This window comes from Pezoporus wallicus, unplaced genomic scaffold (genome assembly GCF_028554395.1).
Source record: "Pezoporus wallicus isolate ANWC-B61680 ecotype Strahan unplaced genomic scaffold, APGP_CSIRO_Pwel_v1 contig_3952, whole genome shotgun sequence".
Classification (NCBI taxonomy): domain Eukaryota; kingdom Metazoa; phylum Chordata; class Aves; order Psittaciformes; family Psittacidae; genus Pezoporus; species Pezoporus wallicus.
The window spans coordinates 5,837,490-5,861,617 of NW_026635034.1; the positions used below are offsets into that span (position 1 = coordinate 5,837,490).

At 35.4% G+C, this 24,128-nt stretch overlaps 1 protein-coding gene across 2 annotated transcripts in view; it reads right to left on the reverse strand.

Moving 5' to 3' along the window:
- EFL1 (elongation factor like GTPase 1) overlaps window positions 1-24,128 on the reverse strand; it is a 76,566-nt gene that overhangs the window by 14,638 nt on the left and 37,800 nt on the right. For both annotated transcript variants that reach the window (XM_057429574.1, XM_057429496.1), the window contains exons 16-18: window positions 11,287-11,418; window positions 8,707-8,854; window positions 3,397-4,400 (exon numbers count right to left, since the gene is read on the reverse strand). In XM_057429574.1, the coding sequence (XP_057285557.1) occupies window positions 3,397-4,400; window positions 8,707-8,854; window positions 11,287-11,418 (1,284 nt within the window). The remainder of the gene's footprint in view (window positions 1-3,396; window positions 4,401-8,706; window positions 8,855-11,286; window positions 11,419-24,128) is intronic.

Genomic DNA, 24,128 nt, shown 5'->3' on the forward strand with positions numbered 1-24,128 from the left:
AGCAAACTGAGGAGATACTTAAGATTCTGTATTTAAAAATCACAAAAAGATTAAGCCACTCTGAAGATAACTCACTGAGTTTGCCATGCACATACATCCTTTGTTAACATTAACTAAGCAATTTTAAGTCTATGGAAATTTCACTAAGTCCAGAGAATTTTCACATATGAAAAGGTCATACCTCAGCAGAGCTCACAATTCAGTAAGTGCTTTAAAAAGCCAGATTAAACATACACACTGTAAAAGAGCATCATGTCCTGGTCACTGTACATATACTGTGTATGTATGACAGTATACATTAAGGCCATTTGTTAAAGCAAGTAAGTTCAAAACCACTAATGTAATTCAAACACTTTTACTAATTATTTTCGGTAGGATATAGAAAACTTTGCATACATACTAATGAGATAAGGTAACATTTGTCACAAAGCACTTTAGATGAACATACTCCAGCCATAATTCACTGAAGATTATTCTTTGAAAACATAAAAGCCAGAAGAGAATTTATAGCTTACTAAATGATTTCTAGGTACATATATTTCATCTAAGCAGTCTGGACTACTGCCTCAATTAATGTTATCACAAAGAAGCTACATAAGGTGTTTAGTCTTACCACTATGGGCAGACTGCAGTATACTGAAGACATACTGTCTCTATCTCTACTTAGCTGAATGGCATCAATCAGCAAGAAATACTGTAAGATCTTCCTATTCAAAATAGCTGAAAGTTATTTTGAAAATAATATACTACTTCAAAAACAGCTTCTAAGTGCTGCAACGTGCAGAATAAGTCCTATGCATAACAGACTCACTTTAAATATGTATTAAGTTCAGCTCCTTAAAATATTAGATAAGTCCTGTTCACCACTTCACAGAAGGATACTTCAGTGTGTCAAGTGAAAATGCTAACCAGTTTCTGTATTTTCTGCACACTAAAAAAAAATTAAGCATCATACAGGAAAGAAATACTGTGGAAGGACAACAGGATCACCATCTGCAAGAGCCTAGGGGTCACTGTAAACTTAGAAAAAAGGGGAGGAGAAGCTGCTATTCTGTTTTGAAATCTGCAAGTTTTCAATCACACCAATGATAATACCCTAAATCGATGTGAATTGCTCCCTAAAATACTGTGATCTAAAATCTTAATAACTTTATTTAAAGAAAATTAAAGACATGAGAATTGCTATCAAAATCCAAAAGCAAAAGCTACAAGAGAGTCTGGGAAAGTCCTTTCCCTGAGTTTCACTGACACCAGCAAAATGAAAAGACAGTCTAGTTTTCAGTCTCCACAACACAAAAGACAGAAGGGAAGAAAACCCTGAAAGGAAGCAATATCAAAGGCAAAAGCTAATAATAATTAAACATGTGACACTAGTTGAGAATATTACTCACCTTTCAGCAGTTTACACAGAACTTCCATAAAGCAGAAGTGTGCAAAAATTCTTTGGTTTTTGTTTTGTTTTGTTTTGTTTTCTAATGAACTAACTATAGAAATGAGATGCTCAAAGTACAAACTACTGGGAAACTTCAGGTGTATGTAAGACCCAAGTCTAAAACCAACATCCATTAACTGAACACATACACTTCAACCCATTTCTGCGTTCCTCTTTCCATGCTCCCCTCCTCAGCTCCAGTGTAGTTTATTTTCATTGTCAGAAAAGTCTGATGGAAAGAGCTTTATATAGTGAGACGACAAACATAAAAGAACTAGCTTTCTCAGAAGCTAGTATCTTAGAAACAAGCAGATTAATATGAAGATAAATTAAACTCAACTGGGTGTCAATGTATGGAAGACCAACTGGAAGAATAAAGTAACAAAAGCCAGAGGTTTATCACATGTCCACTCCCAAGTCTTAATGGTTAGCATCCATACTCTTTGCTTCCCTTAGCAAGCATGCAATTTATTACCTTAAACTTCCATAAGAAAAATACACCCATGAATTTGTAATGACCGAAGTGCATGTCCGTAGCTATTAATGCACAACTCACATTCATTAGAATGGACTAATTTGGTTGCACGTCTGAGCCCTAAATTATACTCATTTAATATATACATGTATGCACATTAAGTAGCCATATTTCCATTTGGTTTTATAGCACAATTGATGAGCCGATGCATGTTAAGTACATCACTATAAACAATCATGCTTCTTCAGGACTAGGCATTTTCAAAACCAGCTTATACAGTGTTTTTGTGGTTTGAAAATGGATATATTGCTTATATATAGATTCAGAAGTGTTGTGCTAATGTATTCCTGGAACAGTGATGTGCAATGTTACAAAGCATAATTTTGTTAAATTGTTAAAACGTAATTAAAGACAATTTAAAATGCAGGAGTTCTACATCACATTAAGTTCTAGCTTAAGGTAATGTGCTAATAAGCTTACCACAGGACACCTTTTGCCAGAACAGAACAGGATCAGGCATCTGTACAAAATAATTGCTCATTCAAATGGCATCTCTTTTCAATACATACAGTTGTAAATTTTGCTTTTTGAACCAATTTGTTTTGTGTAACTGCTATCATTATGCTTCTGTGCACAACAGCAGGGATTTTTATAACAAATAACAATTCTTTAATTATTCTATGCGGGATATACTATAATTTCTACCATGATTAGTATAGTTAAAGTAAATTAGCTGATAGCTTAAATGCAATGGAAGCTAGCTTTAAAGAGTATCTCAGTGCATTGGATCGGATTCCACATGCAAGCAACTCCCATGGAAAACTCCAAGAACAAATGTTAGGGTAAGTTGAGTGGCACTCTAAGTAGGTCATTAAAACAAGTTTAAGTAGGCATAAGTGGTAAGGTAATACAAGTGACACAAATTTGCATGCGCTGGGTTTGCAAAGTGAGCAACTTGCATATCAGAAGGATACAGATGCTACAAAAAAAAATAAACTGAAAAAATTACCAATGGGACTGTAACAGTGAGATCCTCTCTTCTTCCTGATTTTGTTTATATATTGATTATATTAACATAAACCATCTTGAAATGGCATTTACTAAGATTCTGCACTTATTTTACAAACAGGGTAGATTTCCTCATCTCTTCATGGAACTAATGCTTAATTATGAGGCACAACATTAATATTCATGTTTACTGAATTTGGTATTACAAAAACTTCATAAAAAGCCAACATTTTGCATCTTGCGCTTCCAAAGAAGTGTAGCACTGCTATTTATGTGTATGCTTCAGATAAGCTAAAAGAATGCTAATTTTCATTCAGAATAGTATGAATACTATGAGCACTACACTACTACTGGAGAACTATAAAAAACTGCTGACAAAACTTGTAACCAAGTTATACTTTCTGATTTCATCCGATAATAAAACCTCACCTTGGAACTAAGCAAGCAAATTCTTGACAAAAGTTTATTTTGTCTGTCTTACCTAAAACTTCTGCAGTAGCCATAATTTCACATGTGTACATTGCTGCCATAAGCCTCTGGGGTTTTGCTTGCAAAGCGTAGCGACAGGCTTCCTTCATGGTGGCAATCAGTTGTCCAGAGAAGGGACCATAACAGTCTGCAAGTAAAGCTTCTCCCTTGTGTTTACTAATTTTCTCAGGGGATTCTGTAACACTTTGACTGCTGTCCTGCTGTTCATTCACACTGCAAACTTCATCAGTGCAACTGCTTGTTAGAGTACTATCTTCATTTTGGTTATGTTCTAAGGCGTCACATTCCTCTGAATCCTGACTATTAGTTGACAGAATCTCTCCAACTTTATTTATTTCCCATTTTTCCACTGCAAAACAAACACCCATGAGGGGCTCTTCACACATGGGACCTGAAAGCGTAGCCAGCTGAAATCCACTTACTATGCTGTTATCAAAGTCTCTGTATTTACTCACTTCTTTCACAGCATTCCCAAGGCACTGCCACACAGACCTTTTATAGCCCTCAAAATTATACAACAAAATATTAGGCCCACACTTCCGTGGTCCAAATGACCATATCTGATCAACAGCATTTCTCCACTTTCTTCCCTGCAGATGTTGCTCCAACTTCTGTTTGAATTCCTTGATCCTATCCGTAGTCTTCTGATTTATCTCATGTTTTTTTTTATCTTCATTCAGAGATGTGTTGAGTTGTTCCATAGTTCGAATTAAGTCGCTATTTTCTTCAAGAAGCCGAGTTACCTCCTCAGGAAGTGGCATTGCTCTTACGCTGAGAGTAGCTTGTTTATTCGGAGTAGATATCGTAACAAGCCCATCTGAATCAACCTGAATTCCTTCAGGAATTTTATTTTGGTCCTCTTTTGTCTGGTGTATAACAGCAACTTTCTGCTGTTTTCCTATTTCTTCATTCACCATGTCAACTTTAGGAGGTCTCGTTATTGTCTCTCGGAATGGTATAATAGGTGCTGATACACTAATCTGTACCTTTGCAAACCTATAAAATAAAGTTTAAAGATTAGTTTAAAGCTTTAAAAATACTTTTAAATTTAGGGGTAGGAGGTAGAGCAATGGTCTTCACACAGAACAGATGCTCATGAATAAATCTGACTGCAACACAGATCACTAGTAATGGATTTCAAACTCAAACTCTGAAAAACTTTATGTACTTCAAGAAGGAAGTGTCGCCTCTTATGTCTTCATAAAGATTTGGAAAGGAACTGAGAAAATGAAAGAAAGAACACTGTGCCGCGCGTGTATGTAAATCACTGGTTCACATACATCTTGGTAACTATGTGCTGGTGTTCTCTCCCCTCAAACGAGAGACAGTAAAACTAGGGTTAAAAAAATAGAATAAGGATGATCAAAAGTATAATAGTACAAGCAGCCTTCAGATATTTCAAAGATGCAACAGAGGTCTACAAAATCATGAAGGGCATGGGGAAGGCTGATGAAGATTAACTGATAACCAAACCACAACAGGCCCTGAACTGAAAACTATTAAGGCCCAGGAAAGGATTATGCTTACTCTTTTTTTTACTCTTCCCCAGACATCTGCTCTAGGCCACACTGCTACAGACATGGTACTGAGCATGATGGACACTTGATTTGAACAAATACATCTGTTCTTACACTGAGATCATAGAATCATAGAACAGTTAGGGTTGGAAAGGACCTTAAGATCATCTAGTTCCAACCCCTTGCCATGGGCAGGGACACCACATACTAAACCATGTCACCCTTTGAGATGCTCTCAAAAGATGAAGCACTAGATACGCTGAACAGGCTTTTGTGAAGAAGTGTGGAGTCACTGTTCCATAACCTTGTGAGTTCAGATCAAGAACAGCTAGGAGCACTTGGAGAGCTGCTATTCCCATTTTCTCCACACTCCTGGCACAGCAGATTCCAATCTGTACAGGAAACTAGCACTGCAGCACAGAAGCAGGGGGAGTGTTAATGTAGGGTAAAAAAAAGCACCTCACAAATTCATAGTATGATTAGCTAGTAGAAGCCTTAAGCATTATTCTCCCTGAAAACCTATAGGATCATTCATAATTGTGATCTTGTATCAAATTTAAATATATAAGGCACTATTCCAAAGGTAAAGTCACTGACTACCTACTCTGGAATGCCTTTATGTGGGCCTGAGAAAGAGAACAAATTTCAAGTGAAATAGCTAACTCTTGAGCATCACCAGGTAGGGTAACTTCGGTTACAGATTTATGCCATCATTTCATGTATAGACCCGTCAGCAGCAGTCTTTTCCCTGCTATAAAGCAGAACACAGTCCCTCTCCCTTATACACCCTAAGCAGTGTTATTTTGTACAGTTACCTCAATGAAAATTAAGTAGTGCTTTTTTTATGAAGTTACTTATGTGAGTACAGCTTTATACAAAACTAAAATATAAAAGCAACTATGGGAGATAATTAAAATAAATTGACCATTAACTACAGACAAAGATTAAACTATCAATTTGGTATCAGAAAACCCTATTATCTCAGGTCATTAAATGCTTTCAGTTTGTTAGAAGAGTTTATATTGGAAGATTCTCAAAGATAATAGAATTTCCAAATGAAAGACAACAAACACTTTTAATATTGTGGACGAATCTTACTTTTGGACTGATGAAGAAAAGGTAATTTCAATCTTTGCCTTTAAAGGACCACAGAAAGCACAAAATAAAATGGGGTACAAGGCAGTAGGTGAAGATCTTGGTTATGCTCCAAGCCAAAAAAAATAAGGAAAAAAAAAAAAAATCATACCAAGGCAGTTCAGTCTGTTTAACTACTTTATAGTCTGCTTTGGAAGAGTGCTAGCAATTTTTAAAGGAATCCTTTTAGGTCAAGAGTTTAAAAATACAACCTAAGAAGCTTTGTTTTTTAGACTAAGTTGGAAAATACCCTACACAGTGAAGAAAACCTGTGTGGGAAATAAAAACATTTAGGAAAAACCAAGTACAGCAGACCACAATAAGAGAATATGACGGAACTTTCGGCAATATTGTAGTACTGGTAGTTATAACAGTGATAAAATCTGATTATTAAGGAACTGATGCATTGTTTGCAGCAATGCTATTAACCAACAGCAATTTTTTTCACATTAGCTCATATTTATTATTTGCCTTGAAGTGAGTACCCTGCAGGAAAACCTTCTGAAATACCACTCTAAAAGGTATTTCACAAGATGAGGAAAATTAATTACTAGTGATTAAAGTGCTCTAAAAGTAAAAGCTTCACATCTTTGAGTATGCCAATGTGTTATTTTACCACCAGCTAGGAAGTGCAGATTTGTTATAAACATCGCTATATTTATTCATAAAGGATCACCTGTTTTATCTTCAAGTATAATTTCATGACTTCAAAATATCCTGTATGGTATTTTATCTGTTTACTGTAATCACAGGAGCTGAAAATTGCCAATGGCACCATGGTAAAGCCCTGGTTTTTTTAGCACTGTGAAATGGATGTTTACTAAGTGCACATTATCAGCATCTTGTTCAAATACATTCTGGATTTAACTCAGCTGAAGATACTGGAATGCTGAAAGTTTCCCATCAGATTTGGAAAATAGCCTGTACTTTTCAGCTCATCTGAAGGGAGAAAAAACGGTCCCATAGCAGAATCTTCCAGGAAACACCTTGTTTGGAAATGAAACATTCCTACCATTGGTACAATAATAAACCTGTGTCTTCAAAGATTTGTAATGGCTTTTTCTAGCTATTTTATCCATAAAAATTATATGCTACTGGTCATTATCTCACTGCTACAATTACAACCTGTGGTATAGCAAGCTAGCAGCAGATCAACGGACAATGGATTTTGTTTTGTTGTTTGCATATGAAGGTATAAAAAATAATGTTTGAAACTGCCAGCTGAATTACACTTAGGTTTTAAAACACATGGAGAAACCAAGACCATAGTTGGAATGACCTGTTTCTAAAACCCAGATGTTATTTACCTTTATTTATACAACATTCCTGATAATGAATGTTTGTATAGTACCATTTCATTATACAAATAAAGCTAGTTTCCAGACAAGGATAAGTCACTGATCCTTGTAAAGGAGATGCAGGTAGATTTTCATGCTACCATAGTTTACATTCAAAATCAAAATTAGCAAAAATTATATTCCAGTATGCATGACTTAAAGGATGAATTACATGATTGCATGGACATCTGTGAGGCTACTACAATGCATTTAGGAACACTTATACTTCAGCTCTATCTCCTTCTGAAGCTAAAACATTTTGCTGTAATTAGTTTTAGAACTGCCACTACTCAGCATCAAGCCTCAGTTCTAATTAGCAGTACCTACAGCTGAATAGCTGCTTACAATAAAACAACTACCACCACCTGAAATTATAGGTACTGATATCTAGGAAAAGGAACTCATCAGCTTTAATCTATATAATTTGAGCCCAAAGAAACAAACCTCTTTGCACTGAGGACTGCACAGACCTAGGAGCTTTAAAGGAACTTACTTGAAACATAGTATCAATAAGTAATACTGTGTTTTTAAAAGCGGTAAGAATGTGTTGCACTAAGTTGCAATGAGGGTAACACTTAAAACACATCAAATTTTACAACTATTCCAGGCTAGCTTTCCTAAGAAGTTACTGTTGTCTGATATTAACTGGAAAGGACATGCGTACAGCTAGACAAACATTCAATCATCCATCAGCAGGTTTGCTTTCTGGTTTAGAACGAAAACAACAGTAAATGCACATGGAAAGAAGTACCAGAATTTTTTTAGTAAATGAAGTTATAGGAAAGGACTGTATCTGACAATTGTTCTTCTACCATGTGAAGAAACATTAGACGACACTAAATGTATGCATATATGCTTGCAGAAAATACTGCTTATTAATAAGAGAACAGATTAACATTAAAAAAGAAAAATCAATATGAAGAGTAAGGGAAAAGACAGTGTGTATGAGCATTCTGGTCCCGGTGCTTTCTAATTTTTGAGAGTTCATGAATCAGACATGATTCCCCTTGGTTTTAATTTTGTACAAATGGTACATTACATTCTTAATTGGACTTCTGAACCTATTGCAATTTATCAGTTCTAGAAAGTGCCCACAAGGTGTGTAAGATGTATAGAAGTGATGAGCTAGTGGCTTCTGCCCAGCTGCAAGTAATTTTATAGCTACAAAAGGTTACATTTATGGTCCAACGGTAAAACCACTGGTGGATGAAGCTTCTATTTTACTCGAATATAAATCAAAGATATGCATCTGACAAAGAAATACACCAGACACCTACTGAACTAAAAATATGTCTTCCTCCTTGCCCCTCTAACCTTTCTTTCAGGTCATCCAAGCAGCGCTGAAGATGAACTTCTCCCGCTGTCACTAGCACATGCTCTCCTGTCTCCTGGATTAAAACTTGGACACATGGATCAGCTTGGTTTAAAAGCTTCATTCCTTTGACCAGCTGAGGCATATCACCTGGCAAAATAAGGTATTATTAACAAAGGAACATTTAAGGAGCAGTACATGGAAGCAGGATAAATTGAGAAACAACAACACTCATTTTCATGGAAGTATAAACAAAAATACATACTTCAGGAACACTTTCAGCGAAGTTTTGAGGTCTTTCTGTGGCCAATTTCTGATTACAAGTTACCAAGCGTGTTTAAGAGCAGCAACTGAGCATAAGCTATACTCATCATTTGGCACTAAGAGTTTATGTGCTGATGATAAAGCATTATACAAACATAACCACTCTATACATTTGAACTGATTGCATATTTTTGTTTTACATAGTTTTACAACAGGTTTAATATATCAAGATAGCTACCATCTTATCTTGCTTCCTTATATACAATTAGCTCCAGATACAGCTCTTAACCAGCTCAGAACCAACAAAAAATGAAGTGATTAAAAATATCAGGAATTCACTCCTCTTTTTCACAAATTATCAAGAGATATAACCTTTCTTATTTATTGCTACAGTTTAGAGTAATCTTTCAGCACATACTTGTATTTCTGTGCAATCTTTCATGGCTAAGTGTAGTAACCTGTAAATTGCTAATGCTTAAAAAGCTCCAAAGACATAAATAATAACATGTTAACTTTACTAAAATAAAAGCAAAAATGATTCCATATGGATCACTTAAAAGGCATAAGAGCAAATGTAGCACAGGAAGGGTTTAAACTATCTGGAAGCCACTGAAAAGCTTTAGTGCTTACAACCTGAAAAGGGGAAAAATCAGGCATGTGAGAGGTTTTCAGTGAAACAAAACATAGCTGTCCCTAAATTGAAGGTGTTTAAAGAGTCACCTTAAAGTTAATGGAGAATGAACAACCACAGCTGAATCAAATTTGGTTAGATTACATCAAAGCTATGCATAAACACCTCATGTCAGCAGCCATTCATAATTAATATTTACTTTAAAAAAATAATTATGATTCCTTTTTCTTACTTTACATAAGGGGTAAAGAATATCCACAGGCTTTCTAGGTATGCATATTCATATTCAGAAGGAAGAGTGACACTGAACTTGTCATTCACTTGGAGACTATTGAAAGAAATATGATACTGTGTAGTTAATGCTAAACTTGTAAGAGTATAAAAGAAAAGTATCCTTGGAAAACAGACATAAAAATAAACAAGAAGTAGAAAATACCAGGGTGTTAGTTCCCATGGCCAACACAGTTGAACGCTTTCAACCCTGTCTTCTATATTTAAGCCCACTAAGAGGGATGAAAAGATTTTTTTTAATTTTTTTCCTTTTACAACTTATGGGAACCATTCAGGAAGATTTTGACATGAATGTGAAGACATGCAGTCACTTTGTAAAATATACGTAGGGAAATAATTTGTATTGATTTGAGTCACTTTTCCAAATAAGTAGATGCAGTTGTGAAGTAGGTTTGCTGTGGAAATCTGAGGCACCCATATGGCACAATGTGTTAGGGCCACCTCACTGGACAATTGATTGCCTTTAAGTTAAGGCTGCAATGGCCAAATTTTGCTTGTTTCCTGTTACTGTAAGCAGCAGCTGATTTTCAGGAAACTTTTGCAAGGGTAGCTACCTTTGAGGCTTCCATCCCTCTAACAAATTTACTTCAAACCATAGATTCAGAAGTTACCAGGGAGGACAAATAAAGCAATGGTATAAGAATGCTAAAGCTTCATTTCCTTATGGAAAAAAATTACTCAAAAATTGATCAGTAGTTCTAGAATTACATTCCTTTAACATTTTCAACTTAATGCTACACTCAGTAGAACCAGTAATTTCCAGTACTTTCAAAACTGCTTTAACAAATGCAGGATGTACAACATATGATTACACATGACAAACGGGTGCTAAGCTGTACAATCACTTTCCAAAAACATGTAATGCCAGTGTTAGAGAATTTTGTAACTGCACAGAAAGCCAGTTATTTTGGTTCTACTAACACTACAAGAGGAGATTGAAATTGGGCTTAAATCCAAATACATCCAGACATATACTACTCTCTGGTTATGGTGGGGTACCAATTAGAAGCAGCACTGCAAATCTGTACAGTGGGCTTAACGATACAACATAAAAGAATGTCTGCAGAAGGGAAAACCCAAAGATATACTCACCTTCATAGTAAAAGAATAGTGAACCTTTAGCATCACATAAGGTCTTACTTGTGGAACAGTTAAGTCTGACCATAAAGGGCACGACAAGGTCTTCTGCGTCTCCTCACCTACAGATACACAACCTAGACAGCTAGAATTCACCGGAACAATAAAGTAGCCCTCTAGGCAACACATATTTGTTTTAGACCGGGTCAGTCTCTTATTTAGTGATTAGATCATAAACTAGCCAGATGACTAAGGCTGGGAAGATGCATTGCTACCACACTGAATTTGCATTACGATCTCCATGCTCCTTTAAACTTACTTGGATGTTTTGGCTCAACAGCTACCCGCACAATCGGTGTCGCTTCAAAGTTGAGAGGTGTAAATGGTGGACAAGCTGGTGATGTTGACAGTGTTGCAGACTTTAGCACAAAATCTTGCAGGCCTCCTATTCCTAACAGGAATTGGAAAAACAAAAAAACATTGGGGAAAAAAGAAACCAGCAAAAAAATTACCCACTGTTATATTCAATGAGACTAAAGCATGATCATCAAGCTAAAAAGAAAAAAAAAAAGCTGAACTTATTCTAATTACAAAAATCAGATTCAAAAATTCCTCACTGTTCATTTAATGTATCTGTTAAAATACTTGCTCACAATCTGGGTAACGCTCACAATCTGGGTAACTCAAGTCTCTGGAGTGATATTTAATATTTAGTCTCACAGTTCCCATTGCATTCCGTCTGTAAAAGGCATGTTTACCACTCTGAACAGAAACGACATGAGGACTTTTTTTCCTTTCTATTACATCCAGTCCTTTGTACCACTTACAACTTATTTTTTCTGGTTTAAATTTAGAAAATTTAGACCGCAAGAGCTCTCCAACGGCCACCTGGTCCAACCTCCAGCCCAAAACAAGGCTAACTTCAAAGTCAGACCAAGTTGTTCAAGGCCTGGTCCAGTCTGGTTTTAAAAACCTTTGATGATGGAGACTGCACAGCCTCTGTTGGCAAGCTCCTCCAGTGCTTAATTACTCTTATTGTAAAGAATGCCTTTTTTTTTCCTTTCTTTCTTCCCACCCCCGTTATGCCCGTTTGGGATTCCCCTTTTCTGTAACTCGAATGCTGTAAAATTTAATTTATGACATAGTAACCTATTCATTCTAATCCTAATATATTTTATAATGCTGCCAAGTTGGAGAAAATTGAGCTTAAGCTGTACTGCTAAGAAAAAAATATATTAAAAAAAAAATTAGCTATAAATCGGCAAAGTAGCTGCTGTAAAGGCATATTTAGCCTTGGCTGGCTGGCACATTAAAGACAATTTGAAATTACTGCCTTCAAATTTCTAACCAACAGGACATCATTCATAATTTAGTCAGTGCTATAAAAGCACTACCAGAAGTGTTTGAGTAATAAAGACAACAAATAAAGCTGATACTGATATATACACTCACTTTTCCCGATTCTCCTTCAGTCATAAGCAATGAGCATTGCAGGACTTCTAACAGAGTATAAATTAAATGCACATATAACAATGCGAGAAAACGGAAACCTTTAGCTCATAATCTATACCTGCTTAAAAATTAAATTCAGGATTGTACAGTGCAGTATATTTCTGCTCCTCCCTCCTCATCTCTCCTACTTGCCCAAATAGTGATAAGCAGAGAAGATCTTAACTTCAGCTCCTTATTATTACCCTAATACTTTTCCAGGTTCTTCTTTTGGCTTAGTTGCCTTTATTTGAGGCGAGAAACAAAGAGGGTCAGCTTTCACCCTATGAGATCATGAGGGAGCTTAAATTCTGAAAAGCCAGTCTGCTGCAGAGCTATCATCTGCAGAATCAGGACATTTCTGCAGCTCTGAAGGCTGAACGTCTGGCCAGAAGGATACGCCAAAACCTAAAATGTCATTATTTAAGTAAACCTGTCTTAAACTAACTGGAAGCAGAACAGCATTCAATGGCTTTAAATGCAAGACAGCAGATGCTATGAAGAAAATAAATCTGTATAAACTCTGTGTTGCACCTGACCTATGACCAGTATGTATTTCCTCTTTTTCATTTATTCAACATGTGGTTTGAATGAAAAACAAATGCTGGATCATCATCACCACCAGGGACTGAGAAAGGGATGGGCCCATTTTATTCTGATCTTCTCCAGCTGGTAAAAAGAAAATGATTTAGAGTGGGAGGTGAACAGCTTCTTTTCACAGTGTAATGTGAACCAGAGAAATCAAGTTACCAAATCTTACTTCAGATAGACTCACTCTCTTCTTTAACACATTACTGTACTCTTACTACTATAAAGAAAACCTAAAGCTTTCTGCTCTTTTGTTTCACATTTGAAGGAAAAAAAACCATGAATTATACTAGGGTCTGGCAACAATTGTATTTTATAAAAAAAAAAGTCAGTTTTCATGAAAATCTGTTAGGTTTGGAACCTGAGTGCCTGAATTGCTTAACTGCGTGAGCTGGCACAGAGCAGTGTCCAGCCCTCATGAATCTATTTCATTTACAAATTCTTAGTAATAAATGCCAGCAAAAGAAAAAAAAAAATCCATAATGATTAAAGGCTCTTGGGCACATTTTTACATAACATGATTAACAGTTACCACTAATGTATTTTCAGAATAACATTAGAAAAAGACATAACATAACTAATTCCAAAGTACCACGAGATGTCAATGAAAGAATTCATAAATCTCAAACTTACTTATTGTTCATCCCACTGAAATTTACACATACTACTTGAGATCACAACTCTTAAATGTGTATTAATATGTTAATTATGTGAATGGATTTAGAAAAAACACTCCAAAATTACGCTTATAAATATGCCTCTCATTTTAAGATCTGTGTCCTCATTTCAGCTGGGACAGAGTTAATTTTCTTCCTAGTGGCTAGTACTGTTAGTGCAACTGGTTTTGTCCTGTTCGGCCCTTGAAGACAGATATTACTGTAACACACACATTTTACTTCATATTTCTTTTTATAGTACAATAATTTTCAAAAAGAAAGGACCCAAGGTAAGAAAAAACTGTTTAAGCAATGGAGACAAAATACTGCTGTTTTGTATTAAGTTAGCTTAAAGACTGAAATACTAAAAAGCCTTGTAAGTATGTTTGAGATGTACAATAGTGACCTCTCAAAGAATTCCTAATCGACCAAGTATGCAGTCTCTCACACAAATCAACATGCACACTGGTAGGCAGTTTGTAGTACATTGCTTTTATTTATTCATTTATTTTAAGAGAAGCCAGAGTTAGAAGTGTCTATAAGAATTTTCAAGCATGAGTATTAACTTTATCAGGAAACTGCTCTTTTTTATTAACTCTGCCTGTGGTGTGCCACCTGATTTCTGTACAGAATAATAGATGCTGAATTATGACTGTTTGGGGAGTGTATAAACTTCAGATACATGAGTTTATTAAAAACCCCTCATGAGAAATATCACATACTTTGGTACATGTGTAACTACTTCTAACATTGTACATGGTAGCAAAGCCTTTTCTTCACAGTCAGGAATCAAATCACCTTTTCAGATTTTATAATGTCAGGCAAAGAGCCGTATCTACTAGACAGTTACTACTATAAGTGTATTTTTCTCTTGTGCATAGTCCTGTTGAGATTAAGGGGATTATAGTGTAGAGAACTACAAAGCAAGCTACCCACGCTGAAAAGTCAAGTCTACCAAGGAATACCATCTGAGATGTGATAGTAACTATGAGACTAGATTATTTTTTCTTGAATTCATTACCTAAATGCTTTGCTCCTACTGCAGAGTAATACTTTTGTTATGAACTATGTTATGAACACTCCTGTGTATTACTGGTCAATAAATAAATACGGTGACTGAACTCAACTGGACTTGAATAATAACAGGCACAGGAAAATACCACTCTCCAGGGCTCTGTCTGCATGCCAAAGACTTCACTGAAAGAAAGGCAATTTTACGAAGTTTAACACTCAGATGAAAACACCCAGAGTAGCATTAGTTCTACAAACTTGATGCCACCTATAAAAGAAAGAGGCAAGACTCCAAATATGATGTGGAGATTTAATTTTAAAAAGTTTACAAATTATCTCTCTTGTCCTAAAGAACCTAATCCTACATGTAAGTATCAAACTGATTTTTGCTCGCATATACTAAGAGTATTTGCATAAATATAACTAGCTGCTTTTTACATAGACTATGTTCAGATTACTCTGACAAATCATTCACAATAACCAGCAATAAATCTATCTAAAAGTATTAAATGTATTATTTCAACAACCATTGTCAATCTGTAGCTTGGAAATAAGACATCCTCTTAATAGAGAAATAACTCATGAAAAGCCTGTCAGATAATATTATGAAAGACGTTCTGAGTTTGGTTGATTGTCATTTAAAAGTAGACTAAATTATGGTGTACCGCAGGGAAAATTATTACACAGATGGAGAAATGTGAGATTTACAATGGTCCTTCTTTTGAGTCCTTTCTATCACTTGCCCTACAAGATGAGAATACTAAATCAAGTATATACCTATTTGTATCACTAGTGTTTTTTACCACATGATAAAAACTAAATGGCAAAAATAGCTAAGAACACCATAAGTAAAATTTCCAAAAGGAGCAGGAGATTTAAGACAAGCCTCCATTTACTTTTCACCTCTGTGTCTTGTTGGTAACCACTACACATCAGACAATCATTTTGCTGCCTTTAAAGATAAAGTACACATTTCCAGCTGAATTCAGCTATAAAGATCTGAACACATAATAGATCAAGATATATGCAGTTAGTTTTAGCAATTAATGTTCTTTCAAGATGCAAAAAATAAAACAGACACCACCACCACGCTTAACTTTTTCAAACAGATAAGGAAATAATTTACTTTCCAGTATGAAAATCAAACGAAGAATTAAAGCTGTTTAAATTTTAACTTCTGCCACATTGTTGCTAGACTCAGCACATTAGTTCAGTGGATCTTTATCTTCTCTCACTGACTATATCACCACTTTAGAATCCATGGCTGCTCTGGAATGGAGACATGTCAAGCTTTGGACTAACACCATAAGGAACTAAGTAAAGCAAAAAGCAAGCGTTAATCTTCCCACTAAGACTCTGTCTCCACTGAAATACATCATTTCTTATCAACATTCTCTGTTTAGAAAGATTAAGGCTTTACAATATGCAAAGTTTTCTGGTTTAAACGCTCCATGCACTAAACTAATATCAGTGAAGAAAGACCATGCAAGCTCATTTGTAATTCGTGTAAAAAGAGATGTGACGTGAACTTCTGTAAATCTATAGAATCTGAACTCTTAAAATGACAATGTGCCTTTTGTTTCAAAGGGAGGCTATAAACAGACTAAGATCTCTATAATTTTCTTTGGGCAGTACTATGAATACCTTTTTTCCTTCCCCAGTGAAGGACCTTTGAAAAAAATCTTATTTTTAAAAGGTGCCTTAAAAAACACATATGAGAAAATAAATTCACAAATCTTAAAATTATGATTGGCTCCTGGATGCTTCCAGTTTCTCCTTAAATAGGCTAAATGCCAATTAAAACAGAAAGAAAAAACATATTTGCCAAATATCAAATATAAAAAATAATGAAAATAATTCCATATCAATCATCATTCTCCTTCCATCTATTCACAGAATTCTCCTTTTCTCAATATCTAGGATAAGCCTAGAAAAGAGTATACCATTAGCACAGCTACTCATTAGGGTGACTAATACTGCTTAAAAAAAAAAGTTCTTTTGCTAGGGGAAACTGGCTTTCTGGTGGGATTAAACCCTGTTACAACAGTATGCCTTTTTATTTCAGGAATCTTATAATGTTTTACAAATTACTGGGATTAAATGATGGCAACTGTAGGGATGTCGGACAAGCAGCTACTATGGCTTAAGAATGCTTTGTATTATACATTTATCGCCTCACATTTTAAGTATGTTTCTCTTGAGTCTCATGGGCAGTGCATAGAGACATCTGAGGGCAGAACTTGACCTTTCTATATTAGAAACTGTTTCTGGAAGAGAATGTAAATCAAGACACAGACCACATTCTGGTTGAGATTTCATCAACTTCTTCCATAATACACACCACATGTTAGCACAGATTGCCGGTGAGTGTCCTCATCTGTAATTGTGCACTTCCCCCTCAATTGTTCTTACTTGCTTCTGAGGCCAGTGAGATCCTTTGTATGGAAAACAGAATATTGTGAAGTATGTGCATGATTTCAGCTGTTCTTGAGACTTTCCAATCATTTAACAAGAAAAGGTTAATTAAGCATTTTCTTTTGCATTTTATTTCCTCTTTCCCTGCTTTTTTGAGCTTGGTCTCTAAAAATTATCAGAATCCAAGACTGTCAAAGCCTCTGTCCCAGTTTCTTCGTGAGTTTCAAAGGAACACTTTCTACCTAAATACGTGCTAGAGATTAACAAGCAGAAACACGAATTCAGTTCCTCAAAGGTGTCAAGTTATAGTTTTTGTTGTAAAATGTTACTTTTAAGTTCACAGCAGTTTGGGGGAAACCGAACATAACTTTCTGATCAAACTAAACTCAGCCATATAATTAATAATGTTATAACAAAATTCCCTCTCCCCAAGGGACACAATCATGCCATAAGACATTAAATGCACTAAATGACTTTTGACACAAGAAGTATCTCAATGCTTTACTACTGAATCATCAAGTACTAAAAGATGAAAAAGTGCTTGGGTACCCTGCTGAGTTCTTTTAGGAAAAAAGAATAGCAGTGCAAAGAACAATACTGTCTGCTTTTATAGAACTGCAAGGAAAGTAATAATATCATCTAGCAGCATGTTCTGCTAAAATCTCTTATTGCCAGATTATAGTTTTTAAGAGGATTGCAAGCATCTAATGAGTAGACAAGTATCATTTATCTTCTGCTGAAATTTTTGGGGGAAAAAAATGCCATATATTTGATATCTGAAGTACTCAGACTGCATGATAACATACATTTCCTAACTGTTGATTGAGTTGACAATTGTAATTATGAACTTCCCTATACTTTCATCAGACTATAAACTATAAACAATTTCAAGGAAACTATAAAAAACCCTTTACATTAAACAGTAACATCTTTAAAATGATAAAGGGAATGGACAGAGAGCTGTCTGCACTCAAGTCTTTGTGAACAATCAGACATCAAAGCTGAGTCAGGAATTTGCTTGCTAAAATATAAATTTACCTTAAAGTAAGCAGAATTAACCCAAATTCAGTTAACATTCCAAATCTGCCTTCTGGGTTTACAAATAGGTGTAGTCAAAATGAAATATTGATTTCCTTAAGTTGCTTAATGAGGCAGATAAATATAGAAGATGAAAGTATTTCGGATGTAATGATGTTTTTCTTACACTACAAAATTATTTCATTTGTCATGCCATACTAATTTTTGAAGCTGAAAACTGAAGTAAATGATTCTGATTTTTTTTGTGGTTAAACTTGATTTTAGCACAGAAACTTAAAAAGAAAGTTCATGCTTATATCTGTAATCCAACCCCATTCCTCTGTATTTATTCTGAAATCAGTGCACTTGTAGGAAGATAAAAAACAAACCTTTACTCCATTTTAAGTTACTTTGATCTTTTAACTGCAAAGCATTCTTGATAAAGGCAGTAAACGGTCCCTTCTGTGGTTTTATAAAAATGTTAGTAGATCTACTCAGCAGAATACATGTAATGCCTGAGTCCACACATTATAATTCCTTTTCACACGCCCCTCAACTTGACATCACCTGAAAGCAGCAAAACTGAACAACAGTAAGTATGTGGCAAGATCTTTGTACATGTGGCTACACAGACACTGGAACTCACTTCAGTTAGCCTGTACATCAAATTAATACTTCCATTACTGCATGTGGAAAGCATTTAGCACCATATAAAACTCTTCAAGGGTTTCTGAAACACAAACCAAATTTTAGATTTATAATTACTTTGAATAAATGATTTTAATTTGACCTGACAACAACACAGCTGAGTTTACTTATATTTCTTTTTTTAAATGACTACCAGAACTTCAGAGGCAGTTTAGCATGATTGTTGTCCCAAACAACTGGAATTTAGGAATAGTTGTTTCAACATATTTACTTTGATAATCTGAAAGTCCTTTGAAATGCTGATTTGTTGGGGTTTTTATTAGTAGTAGTAAACGTGCTTTTGTAAATATATTCATGAAATCACATATTGTACTGGGAAAAAAGATCAGCTGAATTCATATGGAACATCCTATGCAAAGGAAACAATTTTGCCCTACAAACCTAAAGAAAACATCTACTGATGACTTCTACTGGTTCAATGAGAAAAGTATTAGTTCTTTTGTTTGTAATTCCTATACTGAAACTCTAAGACTTCAGCTATGATCCTGACACTTGCCTTGTAGAAGATGGAAAAAGATGGGGCTACTGACCGATCACAAAGCTGTTTTGTACATACTTACAAATTGATAATAAATCTTATCCACAAAAAAAAGTCAACAAAATCCAAGAAAACATTGACGTGTTTGGTAAAATACTTTAGTTAGTCTTGATATTACTATTCAATTAAGTGTGCAAAAGGAACATATACTAAAAGACCTAAGATTCTTCACCCTCAAAGTAGCAGAACAAGATAAATCTCTATGTTCCAGCAGTCCTCTAGCAAAGAGTTTATACTGCTTATATTTTTTTGGACACTAAAGAGGAGAAAAATGAAAAATATTTTAAAATAAACCTGTCTGGCTTATTAAGTATATATCAGAAAAAAGCAGAGAAATTCGATGTCTACTCTTTTGCAGGACCACCATTGATAACATCAGCTAAGCACACATGCTCAGTTCTGGAAATCTATTAAAATCGGATCCTGTTTTCTTATGTCTATAACATGAATATATTGTAGACCAGAAGTATTAATGAAAACAAGCACTTCTCACTTTACTCTCTTAAAATCTTTGTAAAACATTTCACCTACATTGAAGGAAGGGAAGGGGGAGGCAGAAGCCAGAGGCTGCAAGGGAAAGCATTGAATCAAGTGTGCTCTATTAGATTGTGCATGGAAAGTGTTTAACATTAGAGGAAAAGAGATGGAGGCAAAGACTTTCTATTTAAAATGTAGTCAAGTTTAATATTAATTTTTAATTGGACACTGGGAAGACATAAAAGCACATACAATATTTTAATATTTTTTTGATATTACTTGAGGCTTGATGTGAGTGAAGATCTAAAGTTCATTAGTGGTTTTTGAGCACACAGAAAACTCAATTCCTCTATTTTCTTGACCAAATGCTTCCCACAACAGAGCAAATTAACTAATCTCAGCTAATAGATCAATAACTTGAAATGATTTCTTCATAAATCAGACTAGTTATAGCATAGTCTAACAACCAACTGACCATTAAGAGAAAATGCCATTTTGGTTTTTAATCAGTTTTAGGAATGTGAACTGAAAATTGGCAGATTTCACATATATATCGCTTTCTTAAATTGAAGATTATCAAATATAAGTAACATCTGTTACTTCCCAGAATCAATTATAAGTGGTGTTAAAATTAATGAGGCCTTCAGGCACTGATCTTGCAAGGAATTAATTTTAATCTGTAGAAGTCTTGAAGGTTTTGTCACGTTTGCCTAGAAAAAGCTACATGAACATATTGCTACAAGTCCTGCATTACATATCCTAGGTACATGGGGAATTTAGAATCTACTACCAGAAGTGCCAATTACTAAAGACAATGGTAGATAGTTTAAAAGCTCATTAAATTTTGTCCACCCTTGTGCTGATCCTAGAATGTTTAACTGTAGAATCCCAATATACTTGATTTACGTTTCATCAGTTAAAGAAAATATGAAGCCTTCATCATACAATAAACCAGGCAAAATGCAAAGTTAGACTATTCAGTTACTAGGATGTTTCAGACATCACAAGTAGAAGCAGCATACCAATTACCAAATTTGTACAATATCCTGTGGGAAATGCCCTACTGAGTCACTGACCATTTAGCCTGTTAACTTGTAAGACATGCAACCAACTAATTAAAATTCAATTTTCCAAGACCTGACCCACTGCCTCATGCTTCCCTTTAAAGGCAACCCCTGTGCCCCACATTACATTTGCCTGCAAGTGATTTTTGCTTGATTAATTTGTTGCCTTGGGAAATACGGCTTGAAACGTTCCAAAGTACCATGAATAATGGATCATTTCAGCCTGCATTATGCAGAAGTTGATATTTATTTTAAATAAAATAATTTTCAAAAAGGATAAAGGATAATAAGAATTTGACTTTAAGGTAAAAGAAACCTTCAAATAGTCCATTTGTAGTCAGAAACAATAACATTTTGGGGAATAATTAATCAGAAGAAAAATTCTAACAAAAGAAAGCACCTTTCCAATGCCTTGGATTAGGACTATTTGATATAAAGTGCACACAAAGAGATGGAATGAGAGGGAATAGGGGATGTCTTAAACACATTTGTTATATCAGCAGCCTGTGAAGTTAGTAATGAGTTATTTATCATACTCTCCAGTTTAATGGCAAAATACATTCCAAAATAAACAGAAAATGCATTCAAATTTAAAAGGAAAAAGCCCCAAAAAGTTACTGCCACATAAAACCCCAGGACTAGGCCATTAATACTGATCTTGGATTGAAAGGCTCCAAGATACGCTCCAAAGATATGCTCCAAACCCATCAAATACAATGTAACTAGAATAGTGACAATTTTTTAGTGAAAGGAGAGAATTCCAGAAAGTTATTTGAAAACACACACATTAATCATTGACAAAAGTACCTAAGAAATACAGAACAATAAAATTCTGGAGTAAATGTTCTGCAGGCCCTTCATTATTCTGGTTAAAACAGGGGTTTTGTCACAGCAATGTCAAAAAAAAACCCAAACAAACACAAAACAACAAAACAACAACTTATTTTTCCACAAAATTAAAACTATGCTTAAATCATGAATTTTACTTCTGGCAGTCTACAACTGTGTAAAATAAGCATAACAAAACCATGTTGATTTAAAACATAAAATGATATCTAAAAATTAAGACTGCTACCCCTTATACCCCAAGCATTTTTTCCCTAAGGAAAATAAACTGTTATTTCCCCCCTAATTTCTGATTGCTTCAGATACTGTAACATTGAGAGTTATTACTGTAATTCATAGTCCATATAACTTTGACTTCCTCAAATACTGCAACATATTAACTTTCATTAGCTCTAGGTCAAGAAGAAAATGGGGGAAAAATATACAGATCATTCCTAAGATCTGAGAATTCTTAAGACTAGTGCAGAAGACCACATAATTGAGTTGGGCTGTAAAACGTTCCTCTATTTCAAAATGGAGAAATTAAATATAACTAATTTTAAGGCCACCTTGCAAATAAGTAACTAATAAGATTTAATTTTATTTACATCCCACCGGTTTACAGGCAATAAGAACTTCCCCAACATTGCTCTCATTGTTTGTTAAAAACAGGCATGAGCCTCATGCTGACAAAAGATACCAGGAAGGGAGCTTGGAGCTTTAACATCTGGAAAACCCTTAACTTCCTTTTCAACAGTGGAAACACCTATCACTGACTGCTTCGTTTGCATTAGAGCATAAAAGGAAGAGAGACCTCACCCCAAAAGATAGTCTAAGAACACTATCTCAAATGCAGCTAGGGTGATCTAGCAGCCAGTTGCCCTGCTTCTGGCTTCCCAGCACTGGCATGTGTCAAACTCTGGGTAAGCCAATTCATGACACTGAATAAACAGAGTAAAACTAATCTAATAGAAAGGCAATTTTCCCTCTCACCCAATTTTCACTCCCTCAACTAAGAAACCATTAATACATTTGTAAGAGACACTGCTCTGAAGTGTTGTCCAAAGAAAGGGCAAATCAACATATTAATCATAATGACGCTCCTATGGCATGATGAAGCCAACCAGAAGTACAGGTTTAACAATCAACATGTTATTAAACTGGTTGAGAGACCTTTTTTCCTCTCCCACCCATGTAGAAAGTGCAGCTAACTCCTTATGGTTCTGAAACAAGTTAATTTGTCTCTATGCCACAGTGCTACCCCCTCAGAAACTAGATCAGGTGGGTTAACATTGTGCTGACTAAGCAGAGGAGCCCACGGATACAGTATCATGTATCACCCACAAGCAGCAGCAGTGACTGGGCTGCTGCTTCAAGACAAAGCAAAACCTTAAATCACAAGAAGTCAGCTGCTTTTCTGAACAAAAGAAACGTGACTGTTTGCCACTGTTATGTATCAGTTTTAAATGCTTTGGAAGACTTGAGGTAGATGAAGATGAGGGTAGATGAACCTTTTCTACTAAAAATGAAAAGCATTTCTGCTAAAAATGGCTGAATACTCAAATGACTTTTTTTGGTTGAGAAGCAATGCTTCCAACACAGTATGTCATACTTCCTGATGGGATCATGTACACAAAAGAATCTGTTAAAAACGGAGTATGATTTTAGTCTCGTTTCCAAAGAAAACACAACTCCTGTAATCACACAGTCTCCCCTCAACAACTTTTAAACATGTTGTCAACTTCCACTAAATTTACCAGTGAGAAAGAGGAGAGGGTTCAGATATAATTAAGTTTCCACAAGTTATGTAAAAATCAATGGCTAAGTACTGAAGGGAGACCAAAATTGGTGAGCTCACTGAAAAAAGGGCAGGCAAAACACGATCATTATACATCCCTCTTGGAAGCAGCTGCCTGGCGACCAGCATGCGCATCCTGGCTGGCCAACTGGGACACGCAGCTTAGAGGGAAGCTGAGGATTTTAAGGACACCAGTCCACAGGAATCCAGGCTTTGTTAGTTCTACTGCTCAGAGGACTTGATTTTTGAACATTCACAGAACAATCTTTTGTGGAAAAAAAACAAAAAATGTAACCATCAGGATTCAAAATATTTTAGGTCTCATTTTGAAAGCTTCTCAACACACAGCTCTTTGCATCAATGAACCATGCAGGCTATCTTCAGAGTTCATCACATGTGCTTTCAACTTCCTTGTCCCAAACAGCTCCAGCAGGCTGAAGAGGGGGGAATTGGTTTGAATGTCTTTGCTGATATTTAAGTGCAGCAGGTGATATAACAAGAACTACCAGCAGGTTTGCCTTTTCAGTTAGATCAACGGGTTCACAGTCATGCAACCCACAATGGGACTCAATACTT